This window comes from Halichoerus grypus, chromosome 5 (assembly GCF_964656455.1).
Source record: "Halichoerus grypus chromosome 5, mHalGry1.hap1.1, whole genome shotgun sequence".
Taxonomy (NCBI): Eukaryota; Metazoa; Chordata; class Mammalia; order Carnivora; family Phocidae; genus Halichoerus; species Halichoerus grypus.
Genome location: NC_135716.1, coordinates 92,004,075 through 92,028,748, shown reverse-complemented (window position 1 = coordinate 92,028,748; position 24,674 = coordinate 92,004,075). Strand labels below are relative to the sequence as shown.

General features: G+C 49.5%; 1 protein-coding gene across 2 annotated transcripts in view; it reads left to right on the top strand.

Annotated features, from left to right (window-relative positions):
• Positions 1–2,816: 2,816 nt before the first annotated feature.
• The window catches only part of VANGL1 (VANGL planar cell polarity protein 1), a 51,510-nt gene continuing 29,652 nt past the window's right edge, over positions 2,817–24,674 (top strand). Inside the window, exons 1-5 of one of the 2 annotated variants that reach the window (XM_036113343.2) lie at positions 2,843–2,975; positions 3,736–3,909; positions 11,929–12,131; positions 19,264–19,396; positions 23,068–23,675. In XM_036113343.2, coding sequence (XP_035969236.2) covers positions 12,061–12,131; positions 19,264–19,396; positions 23,068–23,675 — 812 coding nt within the window. In that variant the 5' untranslated portion in view covers positions 2,843–2,975; positions 3,736–3,909; positions 11,929–12,060. Of the gene's footprint in view, positions 2,976–3,735; positions 3,910–11,928; positions 12,132–19,263; positions 19,397–23,067; positions 23,676–24,674 lie in introns of both variants that reach the window. The other variant, XM_036113342.2, reaches the window with a different exon arrangement.

Genomic DNA, 24,674 nt, shown 5'->3' with positions numbered 1-24,674 from the left:
CCACGTAACCTTTATGACTCAGGCTCATCGCTATTATTCTGTGATGTGACAGCATGCCAAGAGAGGTAACTGGCATTTAGGAATTGAACAAGCTTCCCTTTGCAGGCCCTGGGGTCTCCTGAGGTCACCTTCTGCTCTCCGTTGTTAAGTGTCTAATCAGCAGTGGGTTTAGAAATCAGATGATGAAACTTATTAGAAAGGTTTGTAAACAAAGTGTAAACAGCATCTAAGTGAGGGTGTGAGAGATTCTCCTACATATAAAGTCTGTCCACTTCAAAGCATGGAATTTGTACAGTCTATTTTGTTGATTAGACGCCTTGCTCATGTAACTGCTGTTTTTCAGGTATATTCAGAATCCTTAAGGTTGGGTAAGTGACTTCTTAAAAAGTGTGCCTTTAGTGCATTTAACATTTTACATATTTTCTCCTATTGTTAACTATCTTTATGTGCATGTCGTAACTTTTCAATTAGATTGTTCCCTGATTAGATTATTAACTTCCCAAAGGCAAGTGGTATTTTATAGTCATTCATTCATTTGCTAGGCTTTTTTTTTTTTTTTAAGCAACTACTATGTGGAAAGATCTTTGATGGAAAAAAGATAAATAAGATGTGGTAGTTACACATTATTGGGCAGTACGATAACCAATACAAGGTAAGAAGGTGAGTATAGAAACCCAGAGTGCTATGTGAATTCAAATAGGGGAGAGGAATGTTTTCTGCTTGTGAGAACGAGGGAAGGCTTTGGGAAGAGATGGCATTTGAGTCGGATGTTGGCAGACAGGGAGAATTTTAGTGAGTAGCATTTTACCCATGAGAATGGGCAGGAAGGGAGAAATACACGCATGAATTTGTGAAACATATATAGTCATGCTGGAGTCTTGAGAGCACCCAACACAGTACTGCACTTCCCTAGTTGAGTTTGGAACAAATGGAGAAGTGAAACAATGGAGTGGCAGATGGAACCCACATTTCCCTTCATTACTAATTCAGGTTATGCTGGAGAACTCAACTTCAGGCAAGAGCTAAATAAGCCTGACCCACTTGCTGATAGAAAATGGGAGCCAGGGCAGGCCTCCAGGTTATGCAGACCATCCTTCAGCTCCTGACAAGTTTTCTAGCTCTTGCCTTTTACACTTGGATACTTGAGGTTGTCAAATGAAAACACAGAGTAGATGGACTTTAAATGTGAATTTATTGTCTTAAAATAGAGTTTATTTTGCACTACCCCCTTTCCCACAAAAGCACATGGTAAGGTAGCTAGATTTCATAAACTACACTGAATTATAGTCACTTCCCATCAAGTTTTAGTGAGGATCTGTGTATTTCATGGGGGTTATTCAGGAGCATCATAACTAGGAATGGAAATCCCTGGCCTGTTGTAACCTCGAAGGGTCTACATTTTCAAGATGAAAGACACACGTTTTTATAAAGCTCTGTATTTCTGCACCTGAGCACGGTGGATAGACCACTGGCTTTACCATTAGGAAGCTGGCTGCCGAGTCAGCAGCACCTGCCCTCTGGAGACAGGCGACAGGTGGGTGAGGGGTGGGCAGGTGTCCTGGGTTGCCAAGGGTGAGCAGTGAAACCTGGTGGCAGGCTGGGGGTGGGGGTCAAGGTTGGCACATTGAACATGTGATGTCCTCTGAAGAAGTGCGATATATGGGAGAGACCGTGGGGACTACAGGGATGCGTAAGAGAGGTGGTGAGGGGACAGTGACAGCTTTGGGGGCTAAAGTTCCCCAACTAAGGCTAGCTCAGGGTGGGCGTGTGTTTCCCTGCACCAGCTGCCCACAGTACTTGGTTAGACATGCCTCTACAAGAGAGCTCATCATGTAAGCAGCTTTGGGTTCCAGCCAGATTCCAGACTCTCCACAGAGATCCCTAGCCCTACCCACACAACACAACTAAGTAAGAAGCATGCAAATATTCAGAGAAACAGTTGACAACTGTTCAGTGCCTATTGGGCACCAGCCACTGTCCATAATCTTCACCACCATCCTGCAAGGTTGCCATTCTCATCCTCTCACCTTTTGGACAGGGAAACAGAGACTCAGAGATGGAAGCCGACCTGGTTAAATCAGGACCAAAACCTGGGGCTACCTGCCCGCCTTCAGAGGTGTGCTCTTCCAGCAGTTTCCAGAAAAACGGGGTGGGGGGGTGGGCGGCGGTAGTGATGGCTCTGTTAGAGGAGGACTAGGAGAGGGTTGGCTGTGGGGGTCTGGGTGTGTGTGGTTATTTGTGGGGTCATTTTCCGGGCTGTTTGTGAATTTAAATGTGAGTAATGTACATTGGTTGAGGCGTGGGTGTATATGGATATTTGTAGTTCAGGTCTTGGAATGTGTGTATATGAGTGTGTGTGTGTGTGTGTGTGTGTGTGTGGAGGGAGGTTAGTCCGTGGGCTGTATGAATGTATGTGGGTCTCCAGTGAGAGCAAACAGGCTTGGATTTTGTGTATGATTGTGAATGTGTGTATGTGCGTGTGTGTGTGCGCGCGCGCGCGCTTGAGGGTGCAAGTATGTTGGGGGGCAGGGCGGGGTCAATCCGGGCTATGTGTTAACTATGTGTGAATGAGTGTGTGTGTGTGTGTGTGTGCGAGGTCAGTCCCTGGGGTCTGTGTGTGCATGAGTGTGCACGAGCGTGTGTGACTGTGAGCGTGCCGTGGGTGTGGAGAGACGGGGGGGCGGGGGGGGCGGAGGGGGGCGGGGAGACGCCGGCCGGCCCCGCCCTCCGCTGCAGGTGGGCCGGGCCCGCGGCGGGGCTGGCCGCGCTCGCTGCTCTTGGCTCGCGGCCGCGCCGGGCTCGCAGGGCTGGGCTCGGGCTGCGGGGCGGCGCCGGGACAGGAAGCGGAAAGCGGCAGTGCAGCGGCGGCGGCGGCGGCGGGGCTCTGCCTCTGAGGGAGCCCAGCGCAGGCCGCAGAGCCGGGGCCGCTGTGAGCCGAGAGCGCGGGCCGCGGAGCCCGCACGGCCGGCGCAGAGGTGAGTCCCGCGAGAGGCCGGGCGCCGGGTGCATACCTCCCGCGGAGAGACGCCCCCGCAGCGGAGCCCCCGCGCCCCCACCCCGGACTGGGACCCCGGGTCCCCGCCCTCCTCGCCTCCAGCCGGGAGCCTGCTCCCCGCCTACGCACCGCACCCCGATCGTGCCTCCCGGGATCCCACTCCTCTCCCAAGCCCGCGAGGTGCGCCCCTCTTGCCCCGGCCCCTGCCCCGCGTTCGCTGCTGCGCCCCACTACCCGGGCACTCCCTCCCCACGCCTCGGACGCCGCCTTCTGCCCTGGCCGCACTTTGGGGTGCGCCCCGGGGTGCGCGTTCCGGCCGGCCGGCGGGGAGTGGCCAACGTTCCCGGGGCACCCGGGTGGCCCTACCGGCCCTGCGGGCGGGGGCCGGGCCGCCCTCTGCCCCCCGGGAACCGGGCGCGCACCGCGGTTCCCACCCCACCGCGGGGCTCGACCCGGTAACCGCCAGCCCCCGGAGCCGCCCGGCCCTGGGCCAGAAACCGACACAGAGCCGGCCTGTGTTCACACCTCGCTTACAAAATTGAGCCGGCCCCGCAGGCCTGGCGGGGGAGAGTCCGGTTGCGCCCGGGAGAGCGCAACAGGCAGGTAGGAGTTTACTTTCAAAAAACGCCGGGGTGGAGCAGAAGGCGTCCGGCAAGTCTCTGCCCGAGGTGTCCCAGTTGGAGGAAATCACCGCGCCGGGGCAGCCTTCGCCACGGGCAGGATCTCATTTCCTCCTGCAGTCTTTGAACTGTCCCAAGCAACGCGCCCAGAGAAGTGTGAAGCTTTATAAAAATTTAAACGCGTCGCCGGTGGAGGCAGGCGTGGGGCGGAGCCGTGGCCTGGCGGCCCGGAGATGAGCTGCTGAGCCTCGGAGCTGAGAAATCTCTTGCTCGGTTTTCACATCTTGAAACCAGGTATAATGGCCCAGCCGAGAAGGTGTTGTGAGCCCGTTTAGCTCCTCGTTAAGAGATGTCAGAGCGCTTTATTGTGATGATTGTGTGGCTGGCGCGTGCATTTTGTTAAACCCTTAGACCGGGCTGTGGTTGGAAATGCATGTATTATTAGACCTTTATGCCAAAAGCTAGCAAGCTGTAAAGAATCTGGCATTTTCCCTGATATGTTTATAAATTTTACAGAGTTGCTGGAAAATATTATAGCTTGTGTCACCCATCAACAATGCTAATTAGCATTCTTCTTCCTGGGGGTGGGTTGTTTGAGTACACAGCTCCTAGGCCTTTTAAGTGACATGGCAGAAACTGTCTAAAACCAGGGATAAGTAATTAGTCATTTTATGTAACCACTAATTAGAGTTTTTAGAGTTGAATTAAATTAGTGTGATATAGCTGGGGCTTTGATTTCTGGGAGGAAACTGTTTTATTCTGCAGTTCAGAGAAATAACGCTCTTCACCTACCCATGGGCATTTAGCATTCCCAAACATTGGTGTCTCTCAAGGTAATTAGTGAAACATCGAGTGTGAAGTTTTCACTGTTACAGCCTTGGCAATGTGACTTGGTTGCGACTTAATTTGTAAGTAAAATGGGAGAAGAATTTTGAGAATGGCATATTTGTAAGGACAGCTTGCCATGCAGGACATTTTTATTGTCTTAGGTGTTTGAGCAACAGGACAGAACCATAAAGGAAAGTTTCCATACAAGCCCCAATTCCGTGTCACCCCAGTCCACTGAAGAATAAACAGGTGTTGAGTGAGAAAGGTGTTCTTTCCTCCATCCCCCTAACACACACAAACACACACCCTGTTACCCCAGACCTCGCATCACATGCATGCTTATCACATTGGATTTTAACAGGCAGTGTCTACCTTTGGGCTGAGAACTCCCTACAACTGTTTCAGATTCTTTTCTCCCAGACTCCCCACAATGCTTGGGCCACTGAACCTGTGAGCAGGAGGTGAAATTGCAAAATTCTTTGTGGGTTACATGTGGTTTGGGACAATTTGTGATTGTTGCCTCCCCTCCGGTGTGTAAATAAACAGTTCTGGTAATTGCTATATTGCTCTCCATTTTCCATAGTTCAAGCCCTGGCTCCTTCACTTATTGTGACCTTGCTTTCCTTAACTGTAACTTGACATGAATACTTGTTATCCCTTATATGGCTTGTTCTGAGGATGAAGTGAGCTATTACATGCAAATGATTTAAACAGCCCACAACACATAGGAAGCACACGATGAACTGTAGTCTGTTTTATTATTAGTGCCATGCTCTCTCTCTTAAAGTGAATTAGCTGTGGCTAGGGGACTAGCTGTGTACGGGCATGTGATGTGGGCATCGTGCTGTGCCATTTTCCAGAAGGTGGACAAGACAGGTTTAAGTGGACTTGCGGCTGGACCGTGTTTTTGCTAGTGGCTTTGGTCTCGCCTGAAGCCTGATGAAAAGGTGCGTGCTGCTCTCCCCATCAGGGTCTTTCTGAATCCCATTTATTGGACAGCGATCATTGGACTTGGCACCATGGGATTTACAGAGGAGGTAGTACTCGTAAAATCGATTTTTTGAAGCTTAAAAATCTAGCAGGGGATAAGGGGGTCACTTGAAAACAGATCTACATCACAGAACCCCAGACACGTTAACCATTCACAGCTCTTCAGAAATCTATACCCAGCTGCTGGGGGGTGTTTCAGAGGTAATTAGGGACTGGAGCCAAGAGCAGTTATTCTAGGAAGGCGAGTTGAAATCATTGGCAAAACAGGTAAAATGAGGTTGACATTTTATTTGCTTGTGTACAGCGGCCCAGGATCATTCACTTATAAGAGGTCTGTTGTAATGCAAGTATCATTGGGTTTGTCACAAATGCCACAAGCCCTCTGATCCCCACATAGCGACCAACCTGGATGATGTTTTATGGTTTATAGACCACAAGTTCCGCAAAATGTTTTGCAAAGCTTGCCATCCTTCTTCCCACCCTCCCTTATTACCCCAAGGTCCTCCAAATAAATGCAATAAAACACAGTTTTTTTTTCTGGTCTGTCTGATATTCACTTCCAACCTGGGACTGGTAAAAGGAGGCCCAAGGAACAGAATGGAAATCACTAGATTACCTACAGTTAATGGTATTCATTCAGGGTAGAGTAGCACTGAGCAAACAATGTATGTTAAGTGTAATGCAAGGGATACGGAGGTGTTGTGCCATACCAAGATAGTCTTCCTAACTGGAGGAATTTTACTTTACTGATAAATAATAATGCCTGACCATTGTGCCTTCTGTGTGCGAGGCACTGTTCTAAATGACTGTGAATTCTCTCATTTGATACCCACCATGAGCCGGTAAGGAAAATATAATTCTGTTGTTAAGAGTTAGGGAGACGGCACAGCAAGGTTAAGTAACTTGATCTGGGGTTATATAGCTGATACGAACCAGAGCCAGGATTTGAAGGGTGACAGCATTAACTCCAGAACTTGTGTTCATTGCTTCTCCTCTGTCGAAGAAGAGCTGACCTTGAACAGAATTATTTCAGTTTACGTGTTCCCCTTGAGTGCCACGTAACCGAAAAGGGGTACCTGGAGAAAAATGTCCACTGTAACACATAATAAAGATAATAATTAGTGGGGAAAAAATAATTAATGGAGTAAACCCTTTAGCATCATATGTATGATAAACAGTAACATGCGCAGTCTGCATAAGCACGACTGTACCAGAAACTTCTTTCCCTTGGAAATACCTCCACTGCGGAAGGAGCAGAACGAACGGCTCTTTAAATGCAGTGTGCGTCTCTCTCTCTACCCCTCGCGAGATAACTTTCTACCTTCCAAACCAGAGTTCCCTTAATTACTTAATAGCTGTCGGCAGAGCCGTTGATGCTTTTATAATTTTCTTTTCGTCAAGGTTAGCTTAATGTTTACCACTGTCATTACCGTAACATGTTATTTCCCTCATGTGATTTTCCGAACACTGTGTTTTTCTTTTAAGTAGTAGTCAGGTCTGTTTTATGTGGGTGAACTTAACTTTGGGGAAAGATTCTCTTTGAGGCCACTGATCTTCGCTTTAAGAAAGCAGGGCGAAGGGGTTCTCTCTGACCTTTTTGCCCTGGGGCTCCCAGAATTGAAGATGCTGCCGCGCAGGCAAAAGCGCACCTGTCTCAGCACTGCCCTCCTGGCCTTCAGGAGATGTGAATTGACCAGCTCCGGCCCCATCCTGGCGTTTGTCCCCAGCTTCCCCCCAAGCAGGGCCTGTGGCTGCTGAGACACCAGGTGCTGCAGGGGCGAATGGCAGGAAGGCAAGGGGAGGCGGCTGGGCAGGGTGCCCTGGGCAGCAGCTGAACTGAGACTGCTGCTGACTTTTACTTAGTGTGTCTGGAATAGACACTTTGCTGCTGAGCGAGACTGTTGTGTGAGCCAAAAGCCGGTGGTTCTCACATCGCTGCTAACCTCATCTCTGCGTTGCTGTCCTCCCCTGGCGAACTGAGAATGGAAGATGGGCAGCCTCTAAGGTTCCCTCCCCAGCGGATCTGTGCCCTCCACAGCCTGAGGTCTGCCACAGAACCCCTTCCTTGGCCCACGTTTATTGGGTGCCTGTTACATTCTAGGAGCCGGACGGACCGCACTGAACGTGGTCCCTGCTCTCTGGGAGCCAGACGTGAAGTCATCACGCCCCTGTGGAATTGGAAATTGTGCTCTAAAGGAAGAGTATGGGGTGCTATGAAGGGGCCTCCCATAGACTGGAGGATCCGGAAGGGCCTCTTGAAAGAAGCAGGATTTAGTTGAGAGGGATGGGTAGGAGTTGGACTAAAGAGGGCATGTGGACAGGATAGTCGTTATACTGGGCTCTGCCAAGGCTCTGAGGCTACGAAGAGCCCGCTGCCTCGAAGGGCCTGGCACCTGAGAAGGAGAGTACAGTTGGCCGGGTGGGCAGGGCCCTGTGGGCCAAATGGAGGATTTTGTGTTTTATTCCAACTGTAGTGGGACACCACGGAAGGGTAAGCAGAGAAGTGACATCCACATTGTGATATGGAAGATCACCCTGGAAGCTGCCCAACTGCCCAGTGTGGGTCATCTCCGGGGTCAGGATGAGAGAGGGCGAGTTCCAGATTCCAGGATCCATATTTACACCTTTATATGACTGTCCTGTTCCGGCCAGTGCACCAACCTATCTGTTTATCACCCAGGGGAACCTGATTCCTTTTCACTAGTTTATTATCTTCCTGATAAGGCATCCCTCTGACCTTATTTGAGTTCTGCTAATTTCTTGTGCATACGAGCCAACTATCTCGTAAATATATCAGTGCAGTGATAAGCTCCACGATGGGTGCTTCTGTTAACTATATCCACGCTCTTTCATTGGCCCTTAAAATGAGCCCGCTCTGGATTTTGCCAGTTTGCTTCCTGTTGCTCATGCTGAATCCTTCCTCAGATCCGGGACAGGAGTTGACAGCATGACTTGGGGAAGGAGCCTGAGCTCAGCCTAGACCGGAGACCGGATTCCATGGGGAAACCTGCAGGCTTTGTAATAGGTTAGCCCTCTGTCCAGGAAGCCTGGGGGAGGTGGGTGGCTGAGCACCAGGAGAGTGAGGGGAGGCCCCTGAGGACAGATGGCACTTAGTGACAGTGGGATGTGTGGGAATCACGGGAGAGAGAGAGAGAATCAGAAATGGCACGGGGCTGGGTGGACAGGTTTGATGGGATGACTATACCCCCCTGGCAGAGGACATTGGAAAGATAGTCCAGGGCTCCAGAAAGCACTCGTGGGGATGTTGATAATCCCAGGGGGAACAAGAGGCAGCTGGGTGGGAGATGCGCACTGGGGATTTATTCTTTGAGTATTTATCGAGTACCTATTACGTGCAGAGTATCCTACGGTAGGTAAACGGTAGCTCCCGTCTCCAAGGAGCTTATGCTGGAGTAAATCCATGGATGGGATGGAGAAGAAACAACGGGCGAGTTTGGAACCTTAAGGGATAACTTGATGGGGGAGAGGGAGGGAGTGTTGGAGACCTGGTAGCATCAGCGCTGTCCTGTTTATAGAGGATGGCCGGCAGCAGAAAGCTCTGGGAAGACCGGGCGCCGTGTGCGTTCCCTTGTCATTGCTGTGTCCCAGCATTGCTTAGCATGCTCTCCTTTGAGCTGCTTGCTAAATACAGAGAGAGATGAATGCAGAAATGGGATCAGAAGGTCTAGGGAAAGGAGGACGAGGATGTGACCTTTGGATTTGGCCCACTTAGAGCTGTTTCAGTGGAGTGTTGAGAGAGGAGAATTGGGGTGACCGTTGAGAGGGAGGGGATGGCAGCATATACAGACCACCCCTTTGAGGAGTACAAGGTAGGACTTGTGGGAGAACCCGCACCTGGGTGCTGGTAGAGTTAGGTAAAGCCTTTACCCCGAGGGCACTTGGGAGCCCATGATTTCCTTTGAGGGACGTGCCTGGGGTTGTTTTAATGGATGGCCAGAGATTTTAATGAGGACTTGGAATGATGTCCTCTTGCAGAGGGGGAAGGGGAATGGAGCCTGGGTTACCATGTGCCTTACATAGGGAGCCTGGTTTATTGCTCTCACTGACCTAGGAAGAGCTCATGTTAAATGGCCTCATTTTATGGGGGGCGGGGCAACAGTGGCTCAGCAATGTCGCAACCAGGAAGCATGAATAGCACCAGCCCAGGTCTGCAGGGCCTGGGTCATCTGCCTCTGAGACACCCCAGCAGCATTTAGCCAGAATTAGCTGGAAGTGGGGACGGGAAGGGGGATGATGGGAGAGCCGGGCCAAGGGCCTTTAGGGAAAGAGGCTCATGCTGGGCAGGCCTGGGGATCTTGGCTCACCTCCTGATGTAGGTGTCAGCCAGGTACAAAACAGATGAACAAGCAGCAAAGCCCAGAGCAGAAAGGAGATGAGAATCGAGGGCGCTGGCAACTTGCTGAAATTGCTGGTTGAAAGCGGTGGGGGGCGGAGTCGGGAGCAAAGAGGATGAGTGGCTCTTGCAGTCTTCTAGGAAAGTGGAAGTGGTCCAGGAGCAAAACTCAGCATTCTGAAAAAAACGCCACCACGTTGGTTTGCACAGTCAGCCCACAGACTAGGGGCCTCATTTGCAATTTTCCAGGTGGGAAACTGCCTTGCTCGGTTGCACGGCTAGTGAGCATCCCCAGGGGCTGACGTACGCCCCGTGCTGTCTGCAGATGGGCTGCAGGAGCAGGGCCAGTGGGGCCCCAGCTCTGCCCTGCTCCTGTCCAAGGTTTCCTCTTGCTGAGAAAGAGGAGGAGGGACATCAGCTTTCAGAGCCTGAACGGGGAGTCCTGTAGCCACAACTCTCACTTACCCGCTGCCCCTGCCACCTGGGCTGGGCTCGCCTGCAGCCGGAGCCCCCTTGTTTCTCCCAGCAGCTCTGGGACTCACACTTTACAGCGCAGGTTTTCCGAGCACTAGTAATTTGACCAAGGTTACATAACCAAATATGTGGGGAAAGCCGGGGATTGGAACGCAGCTCCAGATCCTGTCTGTGTTTCCCTTCTCAGATCAACCCTGTGATTTATCCCAGTTTGACAGATGAGGAGTCTGAGGCTGCAGAAGGCAAGTGGCTTCTCCTGGGTTGTATCAGACGGCGAAGTGTTCTGGCTAGACCCCACTGCTCGCCTGGGGCTCTTGGTGGCAGAGGAGGAATGGAACCATGAGTCACGACACCCAGGACAAGGGAGGCTAGCCCCCGTGGTCACAGTGCCTGGAAATGACTGCACCTCACTTCCAGGCAGAATGAACGCTAAGGGCAAAGGCCTCTTAAGCCGTATTTGAGGCCGGGAGCTGTGTTGGTGTGTGGAGGTGACCAGGAGATCGGCTCCAGGCCTGCAGGTTGCTGCAGTGGAGGTTCAGGGAGCCTTGGCCCCCTCCCAGGAGGGGTAGGGCTGTGGCATTTGCAGCTCCTTTGTTCTCCTTTCACACTTATGTCACTGGCTCTGTTTGCAGTTTCAGCCCCCAGGGGAGGAGGGGGGACACTGGAAGGAGGAGCCCTGATGGGCGGAGACCAGCACTGGGGTGCAGGATGCTGGGAGAGACAAACTTGTGCTTCTCAGGCCTTTAGAAGTAAAGGGTTTTTTAGCACGTGGGCCTCAGGAAAGTACTTGGAAGTGTTTCCAGTTTATTTTTATTGCAAAGCAACATCTAATGGAAATGTGGGGGAAAGACCCAGGATCCTGCAAAGAATAAATCACCTGCTTCCCTTCCTTTTCTGTTGTTCCCTCTTAATCGCTGTGTTTACATAAGCCTTTTATATGATTATAACTATAGGATCAGAGCGTATCTACAGTCCTGTAGTCTGCTTTTTAAATTTACCATTATGTTGTAAAACTTTCCGTTCTTCCTGATTATTTTAAACAGCTCTATGATATCTCTCTGGGCGGAGGAATCGTGTTTTCCTTACCTAGTCCACCGCTTTGGGGGCATTTAGGTTATTTCACGCTTTCTCCTGCTGTAAACAATGCGATAATAGTTTTTCTTAAAAAAAAAAAAATTAGTTCCCTAAGAGAAATTCTCAGGACTTTGGATTCCTGGTTTAAAGAGATAGAGAACTTTTTTTTTTTTTTAATTGTCTTTCGGAAACTATGAGCAAAATCCCTTACAAACTGCTTGCCTGGGTATTGTTCTTGTAACGGGCAAACTGGCGGTGGGGGCTGGGCACTGTGTGGGCTGTCGGGTGGGAAGCCACTTCCTCCAGCCTGGACCCATGCAGCGGGGCTGTGTCCGGGAAATGGCCAGGGGCCAGGTCTCTCCCACGTCTGGTAGGCCCGGCCGCTGTGGTAGGGGTTTAGCCTGCCCAGCACCTCCCTGTCGCCCTCCCGGACACCTGGGGAAGCATTTAGCATTCAGACGCTCCTTCCCTGCTCACTTGTTCTGTAACAGAGACCCCAGAGGGGAGGTGGCTACTGTCATTTATCTTCTAGAATCTTTGGGTTGCCTTTGAAAGTTAATGATCTTTTTTTTTTTTCTGCCTGCATTTCCTAGAATTTGTTCCCGTCGAAGAGTGGCTCCTGGATCTCCAGACCCTTTGTGGCTTCAGGAGTCTAGTGGGTGGAAATTCTCTACCTCTGAGGAGAAACAGTGCTGCTACTTCTCAAGAGCAAGCTCCCCAGTGCTATGGATACCGAATCCACATATTCTGGATATTCTTACTATTCGAGTCATTCGAAAAAATCTCACAGACAAGGGTATGTAAGCTCTTGATTGTCCCACATTTCCTTTTGGGGGAACTCGCAGGTCGGTCCAGCTTTCTCGACTCACTTTTCAAGTAGTAAAGCCGGGTTGCGGGGCTGTGGATGCTGGAGGATTGGTCCACAGGCGCAGGAGAAGCCGGGCTTTAAGAGCATTTAACAAGCGCTGGGAGTAACTATACCACCAGTTTACATTTTATAGCTGCCATCGCAGTCGATGACCTTAATTTCTCACAATTGATTTTAAATTAAAGTTTCTCCCTGCAGTGGAAATATTTGTCATTTCTAAATACTTCTCATGGATGACGGTTCTCCCAAAGCTTTACCAAGAATGTAAATGAAAGTTTAAAAAAAAGTGTTGATTTGCTGCTTTTTACCTAAAGTTGCTGACTCATTACCCATTAGGTGTTTGCCCTGAGGTTTATACACTAGGTGGTGGGGTTGGCCCAGTGCCATATTTCTCTCTGACGAGTTTTCCCAGTGAACAAGCCTGGGTAATGAAAACCCGCCATCCGGGGCGATGGGGGCCAGAGTCCCCTCCTCTCTGCAGCACGCACAGGTCTGCACTGGTAATTCATAGAGCCTGCTGTGCTCCAGACCTGTGGAATGTTTGGTGAGTAAAGGAACGAGGGAATGGATGGATGGAGAGGTTAAGGAGCCAGTTGGTGAAGTTGTAGTGCTGCCTCTTACTTAGCCGCCTCCTCTGTGAAATGGGTACAGCCGTCTCACAGGGCTGTGGAGAGGATTCACTAAGATTGTGCATATAAAGCATTGAACACGGCCCACAGGTAAGAGGTCACTAACCAGTGACTGTATTAATGCTATTAACGGCCGTGGCATTTCAGCACCACATTCAAAGGTCCCAACTGGCCACAGCCCAAAGGCCCAGCTGCGGTCACAGCCCCACGAGGGCTGGGAACGGTGGTTGTAAGTGGCGTTTCCCTGACCAAGCAGTTCCTCACACGGGTAGCTGAATGCAGAGCGGGACTTTGTTTTGTAATGCAGCAATAAGATGTGTCGATCTAATTGACTTATTTATGTGAGCCCGTCTGGGTGTACACAGGCAGCCAGAGGTCTGGAAGGGTATTCTCCGAGCTGCCCGCAGTGGTCACCCACAGGAAAGGGGCCAGACACGAGATGCTGACTGATGGGAATTTTTGTTTTTGCTTTATCTTTCTGTACCCGTTCAGCCTTCCACAAGGGTGTGTCTTGTAATTAAAAATCTGAACAGAATAAAAGAATGTAAAACAACCATTTACATAGATTGTTTAATGACCTGAGAAATCATGTTTATGAGGCCATGATATAAAAAACAAGAGTCAAAACTTTGTGCCTTATAATAGCTCTGTATTTTTATGAGAAGATGAATGGTAACATTATTGGCCATGCCTGTCCTGTCTCTGAGTATAGGATTATTAAGATTATGGGTGGGTTTTTTGTTTTTTGTTTTTGAAACCTCCATTATTTTCTAAATTTTCATGTATTGGTCTTAAAATCATAAAAATGTGGGGAGAGGATGTGAAAGAACTCTTCTTGGAGCCTGGGTCAGCCTTTCTGGCAGCATGCTGAACAGAAGCCTGCTGAGGGAGGCCTCAGGTGACACGGCAGAGCCCAGGTCTCCGGAAAGTCAGAACCCCTCTGGTGATCAAAGATTCATCACAAATTTCAACCAGCGGGTGAACATAATCAGATTCATTCTAAAACAGCAGAAATAGCCATTTGGAATCATCCAGTTGGAGAAAGCCATTCCCTTGTCAGCGTGCCAAGCTTCTCTTTTCCACACGGCAGTGACAGAAGTAGGAATTTGGGGTGCTGCTGGTGCTTGGGGATGAATCAGGGATGACGCATTACAGGATTCTGAGGAGGAACCATCTCTGGTCTCCTCTGCCTCACATGGGTCCTGACTATTCTACGTCAGGGCCCCGGGCTGTGCTCCATTCTTTTCTCAGGCCTCTTGGGGCCCCCAGAAATTGATCCAGCAGTGTTCTTATGGTGACTTTAAGAGAATAATTCCCAATTAAAACGGCGTGCGGAACTCTTAGCGCCTTCTTGGACCCATGTGGAAGGTACCTGGCAAATGATAGGACAAGCTGAGCCTTTTAATAAAGTAATCAAGGAGTGTTACTGAATGCCTACTCAGAAAAGCTTTGGGTGGAAGGGATGGCCATCAGAGATTCCGTGGGTTCTTGAGGAAAAAACAACACCCACATGCGGTGAATTCTCTGAGGGCCTTTTAAGGCGAGTTAGCGAACTACGAACTACGGGGCAAAGCTTGCAGTCTGTGGATGGTGCGTGCCGGGGAGTACTGTGTCAGGGCAGAAAGAATATTAAGCGGTAAGAATACACCTCACCGGTGTATAAGCAGGCCCTAGCCCCAGCCAAGGGTATGGTAACCCCCAGGGGGTCCCCATGAAGGCTGTTCTGCTCAGCGGTTTGTCAGGAATTTGAATGGAAAAGTAGGAAAGCGGAGGGACCTTGCTTTTTGGTAATTGTAGCAGGCCTCTCACCCAGAGAGGAATAATGAAGTGCACCAAATTTGATATGCCCAGTGACACCGTCATCAGCTTTGGGGGGCTGGCTGGGATCCAAACAGATGACAACTGACTTTTTTCCAACAAAGAGGTCAGCGGTCTGGTTTTGTGATGTCTGCTCTCTCCAGAGGGTGTCCAGTTAGTCAACTTGCTGGGAAAATGGTGCGGACTTCAGCTGACCTCACCTTACCTTTTGAGCCTGGAGTAGCAGTTCTTTGTGTCACGTACAGCAGTGGCCTGAGATGCTAAGGAACACTTGGCAGGCACCTGCGAGGACCCTCAGTCCCTGGCCTCCATCCTCACGGCAGTCCTAGAGCTGTGGGGAGGTGGTATCCCCATTCAGCAGGTGATAAAATGGGAGGTGCAGAGAGGCAGTGTGATTGCCTGACCTTATGAGGCTAGCAAGTACCCTTAGCAGGCTTCGGGCCTGACTTGTTGGCCCTTTGGAAGCCCAAGCTTCCCCCCCGCCCCGCCGCCCGCCCCCGGGGCTGTGCTAGATGGAGAATAGCAGGGGTATCCCGTAGGGGGAATGGGGGGCGGGGGGGACTCATGTGACTAATGTGCTGAAATGCTCAAAAGAGTGCGGAGAGAATTGGCGCTTGTGTTCCCAGGCGGCCTCAGAGTCGGTTTGCGCTGTGCCCGGCCCTCCCACCCGGTCGGTGCGGAGCCAGCGGAAGCAGCCAGACAGCCCCGCCATCAGCAGGGCAGGGACAGGTAGTGGGTGGTGCTAGAGAAGGAAAGGGAGGAGTGACTGGTGGGGCCGGCTTTCCCCAAATAGAAATAGACCAACAACAGAAACAGAGCTAAATGGTCTTCCCAGGAAATGCAGACTGTAGCGGGAAGGGAACAGGAATTGATGGGGGTTCTGGCTGGAACCGGGGGGTTTTACAGCAGCCCCCAAGGGCTCAGCTCTGGAATCGACTAAATAGATGCGTTTACACACACACACACACACACACACACACACACGCAAGCAGGTACAGACATGTGCCTGGGCCTCCTGCCTGCTGCTGCTTGCTCTTCCCACCCTCTCGCCTGCACACCCACAAGCACAGATACACTGATCTATACCCTTACGGGCAGATGTCGCATGGAGACGGACTCCAAGGTAAAGATACAGCGGTTCCTGTGGCCGACATGCCTGCCCGGCAGGGGCACCAGGGATCCCGACCACTCAGGCAGAGCTGGAAACACTCCCCAGTGTGCATGGGTTTGTAACAGGCCTTTTGTGGTTTGATAGCCATACCCCCACCCCCACCATGTCTCCTGCTTCCACTCTTAGATCCCATGAACAGATTGTCTTCACCACTGGGAAGCCCTCTCCCAGAGTGCACTTGGCACTTGCTTGGAGTCCCAGTGTTGGGAGCTGTCGAGATGAATATGTGGGGAGGATCCTTGTGCAGTGAAGCAGCCATCCTGTGGTCCGAGCTCTGCACCCTGGACAACACTGAATGGCAGTGTTTTTGTTGGACTTCTCTATTTAGTACTGGCTCAGACGCCTTCCTGGAGCAGTAATTCATGACCAGTGATTTTTGTAAAAGCTGTGTGACAGGTCTTGCTCCTTTGAGGACAGGGACCAGCACAAGGCTGATGCACGCTGATGCTGATGCTGAGTCCTGATGCACACTGGCCTGAACCTTCTCCCCAGCCTCATCCACTTAATGCTATTTTAATGAAGAAGCTACTCTACACCTCGACATTGTATGGCTGAGCATAATGCTCCCGTGATTGAGCCCCTGCTGTTTACAGGCATTTCACAGACAGCCAGACCTCCAAGCACTCAATACCACAACCCTCTCCCTGGGAACATTTGGGTGGAAGAACCTTGGGGAAAGTTTCCTGGACCACCTGCATCCTGATCACCTGGGGTGCTGGTAAAAATGCAGATTCCTGTTGTCTCCCTTCCAGAATTCCCTAGGAGTGGGGCCAGCTAATCTGCACTTAAATCCCCACCCCAGGTGGTGTCTCTGCACACTCAGGTGTGAGAAGCACTGGTTTTGGGTTTCTGGCTCTGGGGGATGAGAAAACCTTCCCTTCCCGGGGTTATCAGATAATAGGCTCCTATCTGGTTTACCAGATGTCACCAAGGGAATGGTTCAGGCTATCGTGTCTCCTTTGGATGCCGTTGGGCCCTTTAAGAGCCAGGTGGGGTGGGCCAGGGGTCAGAGTGATGGCTGGCCCTGGCGAGGCAGTTTCCAGCCCTGGGTGTGTCCCCCACCTGCTTTCTGCCTTGGCCGTGTTCGGGCTCCAGCGCTTGGCATTCAGTGAAAGAATTTTGGTTTCCAGCGGAATTTGTGCTGTCGCAGGATTTGACCCATGGGACTAATGAATAGATAGATGGGGTTAGGGGAGCACATGACTTGGCTGGTGACAGAAAGAGTTGATAGCTGGGGAAACAGTTGGGGGTGATGGAGACACAAGATAGAAGAGGAGGCTCCTGGGTCTGGCCGACAGAGGCCCTGGGAATTGGGTTCTAGACTTCGTCCACACAGATCATCCCAAAGACGGCCCAGGCACCTGGGAAGGCTCTCCCAAATTGTTTATTGTTTCTCACACTGGGACCTTTTGAAGTGATTGTCTTTGGCAGCCCAGAGCTTTGGGCTCATTGCATTGTGCTGTCCCAAGTTCACAGTGCATTTGTGACTGCTAACGGTAGCCCCACAGGCAGATTTCAGAGCTCCAGCGGTTCAGCTAGAGGGTGTCAGGACGAGCATTAGGAATATTCATGCTGCCGGATCTTCCCCAGTTGCTCTTCAGATCAGCGCAGCATTGCGGGTGTGAATCGAGGTGGTGGGAGCAGACCTGGGGTCACATCCTGCTCTGCCACTTACTACGAGTTTGGCAAATCAGTTAACCTCCGTGAGCCTTGGTTTCTTCATCTCTAAAATGGCGACAAGACTCCTGTCCTCATACAGTTATTGTCCGGATCGAATGAAATTAATATCATAGAGCACCTAATAAAGCGCTCTCTAAATTGGAGCGGGGAGTGGAATGATTGGCATTGATAGATACATCTCTAGGTAAACAGATTTTCTGCTGCCCCCTCAGTTACCTGGTTAAACTGAAACACCCAAGTTGATCGGAACACATGTATTTCTACACTCTAATTTAACAATAGATCAGGATGATAAGTGATGCTCTAGAAATTAGAGATGCTCTCAACTGAAAGTTTCTGGAATCGAGGATGCCTCCCTGCTCTTTGAACAAACTAACCAATGCTTATCCTGGAGAGGTGCTCATAAGGTTGGAGTTTGCCCACAGGAAGACTGCATGTGATTTTGTTGGCTAAGTAGCAGGTTATTAGGAGACATGCTGTGGAGGGAAGGAGTTGGACTGTGTGTTAATAGTTCCTTGTATGTCTCCTCCGAGGCCCCCGTACCAAGCTCTGCATACATTATCTGTGTGGTATTATCATTATCCCCATTTCACAGAGAGGAAACTGAGATTTTCAGAAGTTGAATAACTTGTGCAAGGTCACACATCTAATAGGGGCAGAACTGAGATCTGACTGTTGTCCCCAAAGCCTGTGTGTGCAGTGCTCTGTCCTGCCGGGGGGGTGGGGGGAGCCTTGGGAATGAGAGCAGGTGTTTGAAGGGAGGACTGGTGTCAAGGCAGTCTCTAAGACAGGGGACACCGACAGACAGGCTCCTGGACTGACTGTTCACAGCTGGGGGACAGGAGTGCCAGTTTCCATGGGTGGTTAATGGCTAGGTTGTGACTTCCGAGCTTCGCACAGCGGTTGAGTCCTTTCGTAATTTCAAGATTGACCCCGTGGCAGGGTGCTCTCACAGTTACCCTGGAAGACCACCCAGGAAGTTCATCTGGAGTAAAATGAGGCAGCAGCCTCCTTTCCTTAGGAAGCCTGAAAATACAGACACACGCACACACGCACCTCTTGGTGTCATTTGTCCTGGCTTTTATTGTTCCTCTGGGTGCCTTTGAATTTATCCAGAACCTGTGGGAATGACTTTCAGTTTGAATTTGTAGGAATGAGAAGTAAATGCTTCTTTGTACTGGTTTAGAATTTCCTTTCTTCTCAACTTGTCCAAAGGTGTAGGGTGACAATGTGTCCCAGATTTTTTTGGACAGACCAAAGTGTAAATATTTTGCAGTGTTGTCCCCACAAGAAAGCCCTAGAAAATAAATTTAGGCATATTATAACCAAATCAAGTCAGTAATTTTACAGTAAAATGTGCCTCAGCTACAGAAATTCTAAAATTCATAATTTTAGGCTTTGAAAAAATCTATTTTTAACTCCACTGTTGAGGGAGGAGTGACAGTCTTTGTTTTGGGTCTTGGAATGGCAGAAAGAAAATACTAAGTAGGAGGTAAAAATTAGCTTACTCCTTGCAGGGGGTGGCTTCCATGGGTGTTGGCACCGTGTGTGTGTGTGTGTGTGTGTGTGTGTCTGTGTGTCTGTGTGTCTGTGTGTGTGTGTGTCTGTGTGTGTGTGTGTCTGTGTGTGTCTGTGTGTCTGTGTGTGTATATATATATGCGTGTGTAGAATTTTCCTAACTCAAAATGAAATGTATAATATATTTCAGTGAGAGGTGATTCACATAGTATGAATGTGCTAGCTGATGATCATTTTTTTTCAGGGAGAGAAATAGAGAGAGACACAAATCACCCCGGAATAAAGATGGCAGAGGGTCAGAAAAATCTGTCACCATTCAAGCTCCCACCGGAGAGCCCCTGTTGGCAAATGATTCTACTCGGACGGAGGAAGTTCAGGTAAGGATCAAAGGCAGTCTGTAAGCACACTGCGCCTTGATCAAGACTCTTTTCAGTAAATGTTTTCCTAAGTCTTGTTGCAGTAGGTTCTCTTGGGTTTTTACCTTTATTTTTCTAGCATGGTAATGAGTTTCTCTATGTCTCGTGGTTTCTTGTTGGTCTAAGGACAGCCTGTCCTGCCATTGGCTACCTTGGGGATTCTTCTGAGCTGTGATTGGTGGGCCTGCTTTGAATGGTGTTGAAAAGAAGCCCGCTGGGCTGATGACAGGGCAGAGAAAGGGAAAGTTACAGGCTGTCGTCTCTGGGGACGCGTTCCAAAGTGGAACAGTACGCCAGGGAAGGAAACGGTCTCCAGAAGCCCCAAGTGCTGTGGGGAACAAGAGGTTAAGAGAGTCCAGACTGACCTACGAGGTATACGAAGTACATTGGGGATCTGTACACTTAGATGCCTGACAGGAAAACTGGATGAATGAAATAGGCCCTGGCCCACAGAGAAGGGGCCAGAACATATCGGGCAAGCTTGGGGGGTGAGCAGCAACCTGGGTGGCACTTGGTTGTCGGGTCTGTAGCAAACTAGAGAATGCATCTCTTCTGTCAGAGGAACGGCAGCTCCCCAGCTCCGGACTCTTATTACCACTCAGGAATGCAGGAATTCAGTGCTCCTGGATCTAGTGGTATTTAAGAAAAGCTGGAAATTAGGATTTTATGTGAAATCAGCCAATTTTTAAATATTGGCAATGTATTAATCTTTAAAAGACACTGTGTGGGTTCTTCTTGCTGGGTCCTAACTGTCTGGCAGCCCACCTGATCTAAATAAACATCTGAGTTGTCCTCAGAAACGTGTGCATACCCTCCACAGCTCTTGAAATATCTGCGTGGCTAGCCATGGCCCCCTATAAACCGATGTATGCTCACACCTGCAGGTACACAGACATCTGCATTTCTAAGCAGAGAGATGGACTAAAATTGGAATTCCTCAGAGCACACAAGGTGCTCTTGGGACCCAAAGCTCAGCTGTGGGATGAAGGTGGAGTTTGTCCAGTGATGAGTACGTGTCGTTAGTCCTTACCCTTGCACTACCTGCCATAGCTCTGGGAGGACCAGAGGGATGGTTGGATGCTTGGGGCCACTCCTAAGATTGGACCACCTTGAAGTGCTGCAGGGGGTCAGTCTCCTTCTAGATGCGGATTCAGAGGTGCTGGGGGCCCATTGTGAAGGCATTTCTTTGCAGCTTCTCTACGTCTTGTAGCCCACTGGGAAGCTGTATTGGGAAGCTGTGGGTGTTTACACCAAGTTGATGTGAGGAGAAAAGCATGGAAAAACGGGCATTTGGAGGCTGTGTTTCTCAGTAGCTCTGTGACTGCGGGCAGTCCTGACCTTTGTGAGCCTCAGGCTCTTGGGTATCAGATTAGAAGATCGTAGATCCTTTCTGTTCTAAGAACCCCAAGCTTAAGAGGACCCTTTGGACATTACATTTTTTAGGCCCAGATGTACATCCATTCTCAAAATGTACAGGGGATTTAGTTAGCAACTCTTTGGTGGGAAAAAGGGTCAATAGCTAAACCATAGCAGTGCAGTGGTCAACAAAATGACCGTGAGATACTCGTAATTATTACTTCCACATTGATTAGCACCTGAATAGTAGGCCCAATACAAAACATGGCATCTGGTATTTGCCCTATACTCTTCCAGAGTGTTACAAAGTAAAGTATTTTATGAACTTACCTTATATTACGAGTACTGTCGATCTTTGAATTTGTGGCTATTTTTTCCCCTATTGGTGATTTTTTTTTTAATTGAAGTAAATTTACCCACAGAGACATGAACAGATCTAAAGTGTACAGTTTGAGAAGTTCAAACGGCTGAATAAACCCATGTAACTCCCACTGTCAAAATATATATATATATATATATTTTTATTACTCTACAAAGTTCTCTTATGTTCTTCCCAGTCAATTCCCGTCCCCATCCCCACCTCTCCAAGATAAAAAGCCTGTTTTGATCTCTATCACTGTAGATTAGTTTTGCCTGTTTTAGAACTTAATATAATTGGGATCATATTCTTTTGTTTCGGACTTTTCTCAGTCAGCATAATGATTTTGAGACTTATCCATGTTTTGGTGAGTTTTTAGCAATTCATCCTTTTTTATTTTTGCTGAGAGTATTCTGTTGTATGAATTTATTACCCGTTCCCCTGATGGATAGATATCTGAGGGGTGCCATTTGGGGCTGTCACGAACAAAGCTGTTAAGAACATTCTGACACAGGTCTTCTTGCAGACATATGTTTACATTTATTTTGGATAAAAACCTGGGAGTGGAATTTGCTGGATCATACAGTTGAGCATATATTTGAATTTATATGACACTGCCAGACCCATTTTCAAGAGCGATTGTACCATTTTATACTTCCCTCAGCCATGTGTGAGAGTCTCGGTGGCTTCTGTCTGTTGTCCTGCAGAGTCATTTCTTTCATGGTGTGTGACACTTGTAACTTTCCAAGTTGATGAACTCTTTGTTCCTAGGTCAAGACCTCTGCCACCGCCATCACGCCTTGCTGTAGCCTATACATTCATAAATCATATTTTTCTGATCATTACTAGATTTAAGGTTATTATTCGTGGGTTCCCTGTCTTGCTGATTCAGCTGTCAACTTAAACTAGATTTTTCTAAGTTGTTGTCTTCCACATGAATTTCACCCGGCTTGCCCCTACATCAGACTGTTTTTTCCAAGTTAAATCATATACACAAATCTCTGAGGCAAAACCTCTGTGGACCCCGTGTGGCTTTTCATTGCCTTCTTGCTCTCTTGTTGCTTCGTAGTGGGGTCAGGTTGCCAGCAAAACAGCAGGATTGTTTAAAAACCTTAAGAACTGGGTCTTGTTCATTAAAGGGACTGGTCCTACTGGAAACTACCTCAGAGGTTAAAAAGAGAGAGAAAGCAAGAAAGTCAAAGACACATTGCAATAGCCCGGGAGTTCTGTGCCCTCAATGTTCAGTGTGTCATGAGAACGTGTGTTTTCGGGGAGGAATTTTGGAGCTGTCCTGGCCAGCGGTACTTGAATTTGCTTAGCTTGCTCAGTGAGAAACATGGTCCAGGAGTGCTTGACGCTGATAATTATAAAGACAGACAAACAAACAAAAAACTAGCTATGGGTCAGCTGTGATTTGTACGTATAGCTTTTCAGAGCTGCTGGAGGGTATTGTAATGCCCCACTTCCAGGAGTGGGACTTCGTCAGCCTTTTTAACCCAGCCGTGAACTAAGAAGAGAACGCAGAGTCTTCTTCTGCCATAGGCGAGCCCTGTTATGTTAGGTCTCGCAGCGGGATGGCTTACTGCAGGGCCCAGGGCGTCTCAGGAGATTCCAACACGGGGGATGATCGTCAACATTAGAGTAATGAAGCTCCCCAACACACCCACCAAAAGGTTAGACTGTGTTTTCTCTGTTTGAAAAGGTGAATATAACATGCAGCTTGAAAAACTTCAGCAAAGGTCGTCAAGGTTCACAGTTCCTGTGTTTGAAGGGTGCAGCTTGCACGTTCTAGGCTTGCCCGTGGGTGTGGGTTGGTTCGAGGAGGCAGGGCTCCCATGTGTCCGAGGGCTGGCTTCGTGGCTTTTACCATTGACCTGCCGCCTGTGGCTCTTCGCGCTCACTGTCCTCTCCCCATCAGGATGACAACTGGGGAGAGACCACGACGGCCATCACAGGCACGTCAGAGCACAGCATTTCGCAGGAGGACATTGCCAGGATCAGCAAGGACATGGAGGACAGCGTGGGGCTGGATTGCAAGCGCTACCTGGGCCTCACTGTGGCCTCGGTCCTCGGACTTCTAGTGTTCCTCACCCCCATTGCCTTCATCCTGTTACCCCCCATCCTGTGGAGGGACGAGCTGGAGCCTTGTGGCACCATTTGCGAGGGACTCTTCATTTCCGTGGCATTCAAGCTCCTCATTCTGCTCATCGGGACCTGGGCGCTCTTCTTCCGCAAGCAGAGGGCCGACGTGCCACGGGTGTTTGTGTTCCGTGCCCTTTTGTTGGTCCTCATCTTTCTTTTTGTGGTTTCCTATTGGCTGTTTTACGGGGTCCGCATCTTGGACTCGCGGGACCGGAACTACCAGGGCATCGTGCAGTACGCCGTGTCCCTGGTGGATGCCCTCCTCTTCATCCATTACCTGGCCATCGTCCTGCTGGAGCTCAGGCAGCTGCAACCCATGTTCACGCTGCAGGTGGTCCGCTCCACCGACGGCGAGTCCCGGTTCTACAGCCTGGGACACCTGAGGTAAGGGGCACGTCTGAGAGGCAGAAAAGACCGCTGACTGACATCGTGCTGGCGGATAGCACGTGAGGGGTGAGGACAGGTGCCAGGTGCCGGGACCAGGGTCTGACTCCCTTCTTCAGGTTTTGGGAGGATCTGTGTGTGTGTGTGTGTGTGTGTGTGTGTGTGTGTGTGTGTGTGTAAGGGTGGTGTGTGTCCGTGTCCACTGACTTTCCTGACTGCTGGGTGGGGTGACACCGTTGGTGGCTTCATCCAGGTTGGAGTCTTATTGGGCCAGCTCTCAAGCTTGGCAGCTCCCAAAAGTGGTGGAGGGGGGTGCATTGTGATGGCTGCTGGCCTTGCCCCTGAAATTGGCCTGTGAACAGTGGACAAAGTGACCAGCCCCTCCAGTTTGCTCAAAATGCTACATCTGGTTTACATCCTTGTCCTGGTAGGATTGCTCATTCCTTTTTTTCCCCGTTCTCAGAGGTGTCCTGGTTTAGGCACTAAATTATGTGGCCACCCTGGTGACCCTCAGTAAAGAATCAAGTGCAGACTAGAGACCCCGAACTTTTGGAGAGTTGAGCGTTTTGGAAATGTATACATGTGATAAAGTTAGAAATATATCAAGATGTCATACTTTAAATCTATGCATATCATCTGTTTTGTGGGTAACTAAAAAAGGGATAATCATATTTTATTTATTTTTATTTATCGTGAGGTAAGCACTTTGTATAGATTGTCACGTTTAGTCTTCACAGAACCGTTTGATTTAGGTAGTGTTCATCCCAATATTACAGAGGAGGAAATGGGGGATTAGGGGATTTAAACAATTTGTAGAAAATAACATGGCAGGCCTCGTTTAGGATTTACCCAGTTGTCAAGAAGCTGGGCTTCAGTTAATGCCCCCATTATGGCATCTCTCTCTTTGTTTCTCTCGAGGGTTGGGTTTTTTGGTTTTGGTTTTGTTTTTTTTTTTTTTGGCCACTAATGTTATTTCCATTTTATTTTATTTGTTTGCTA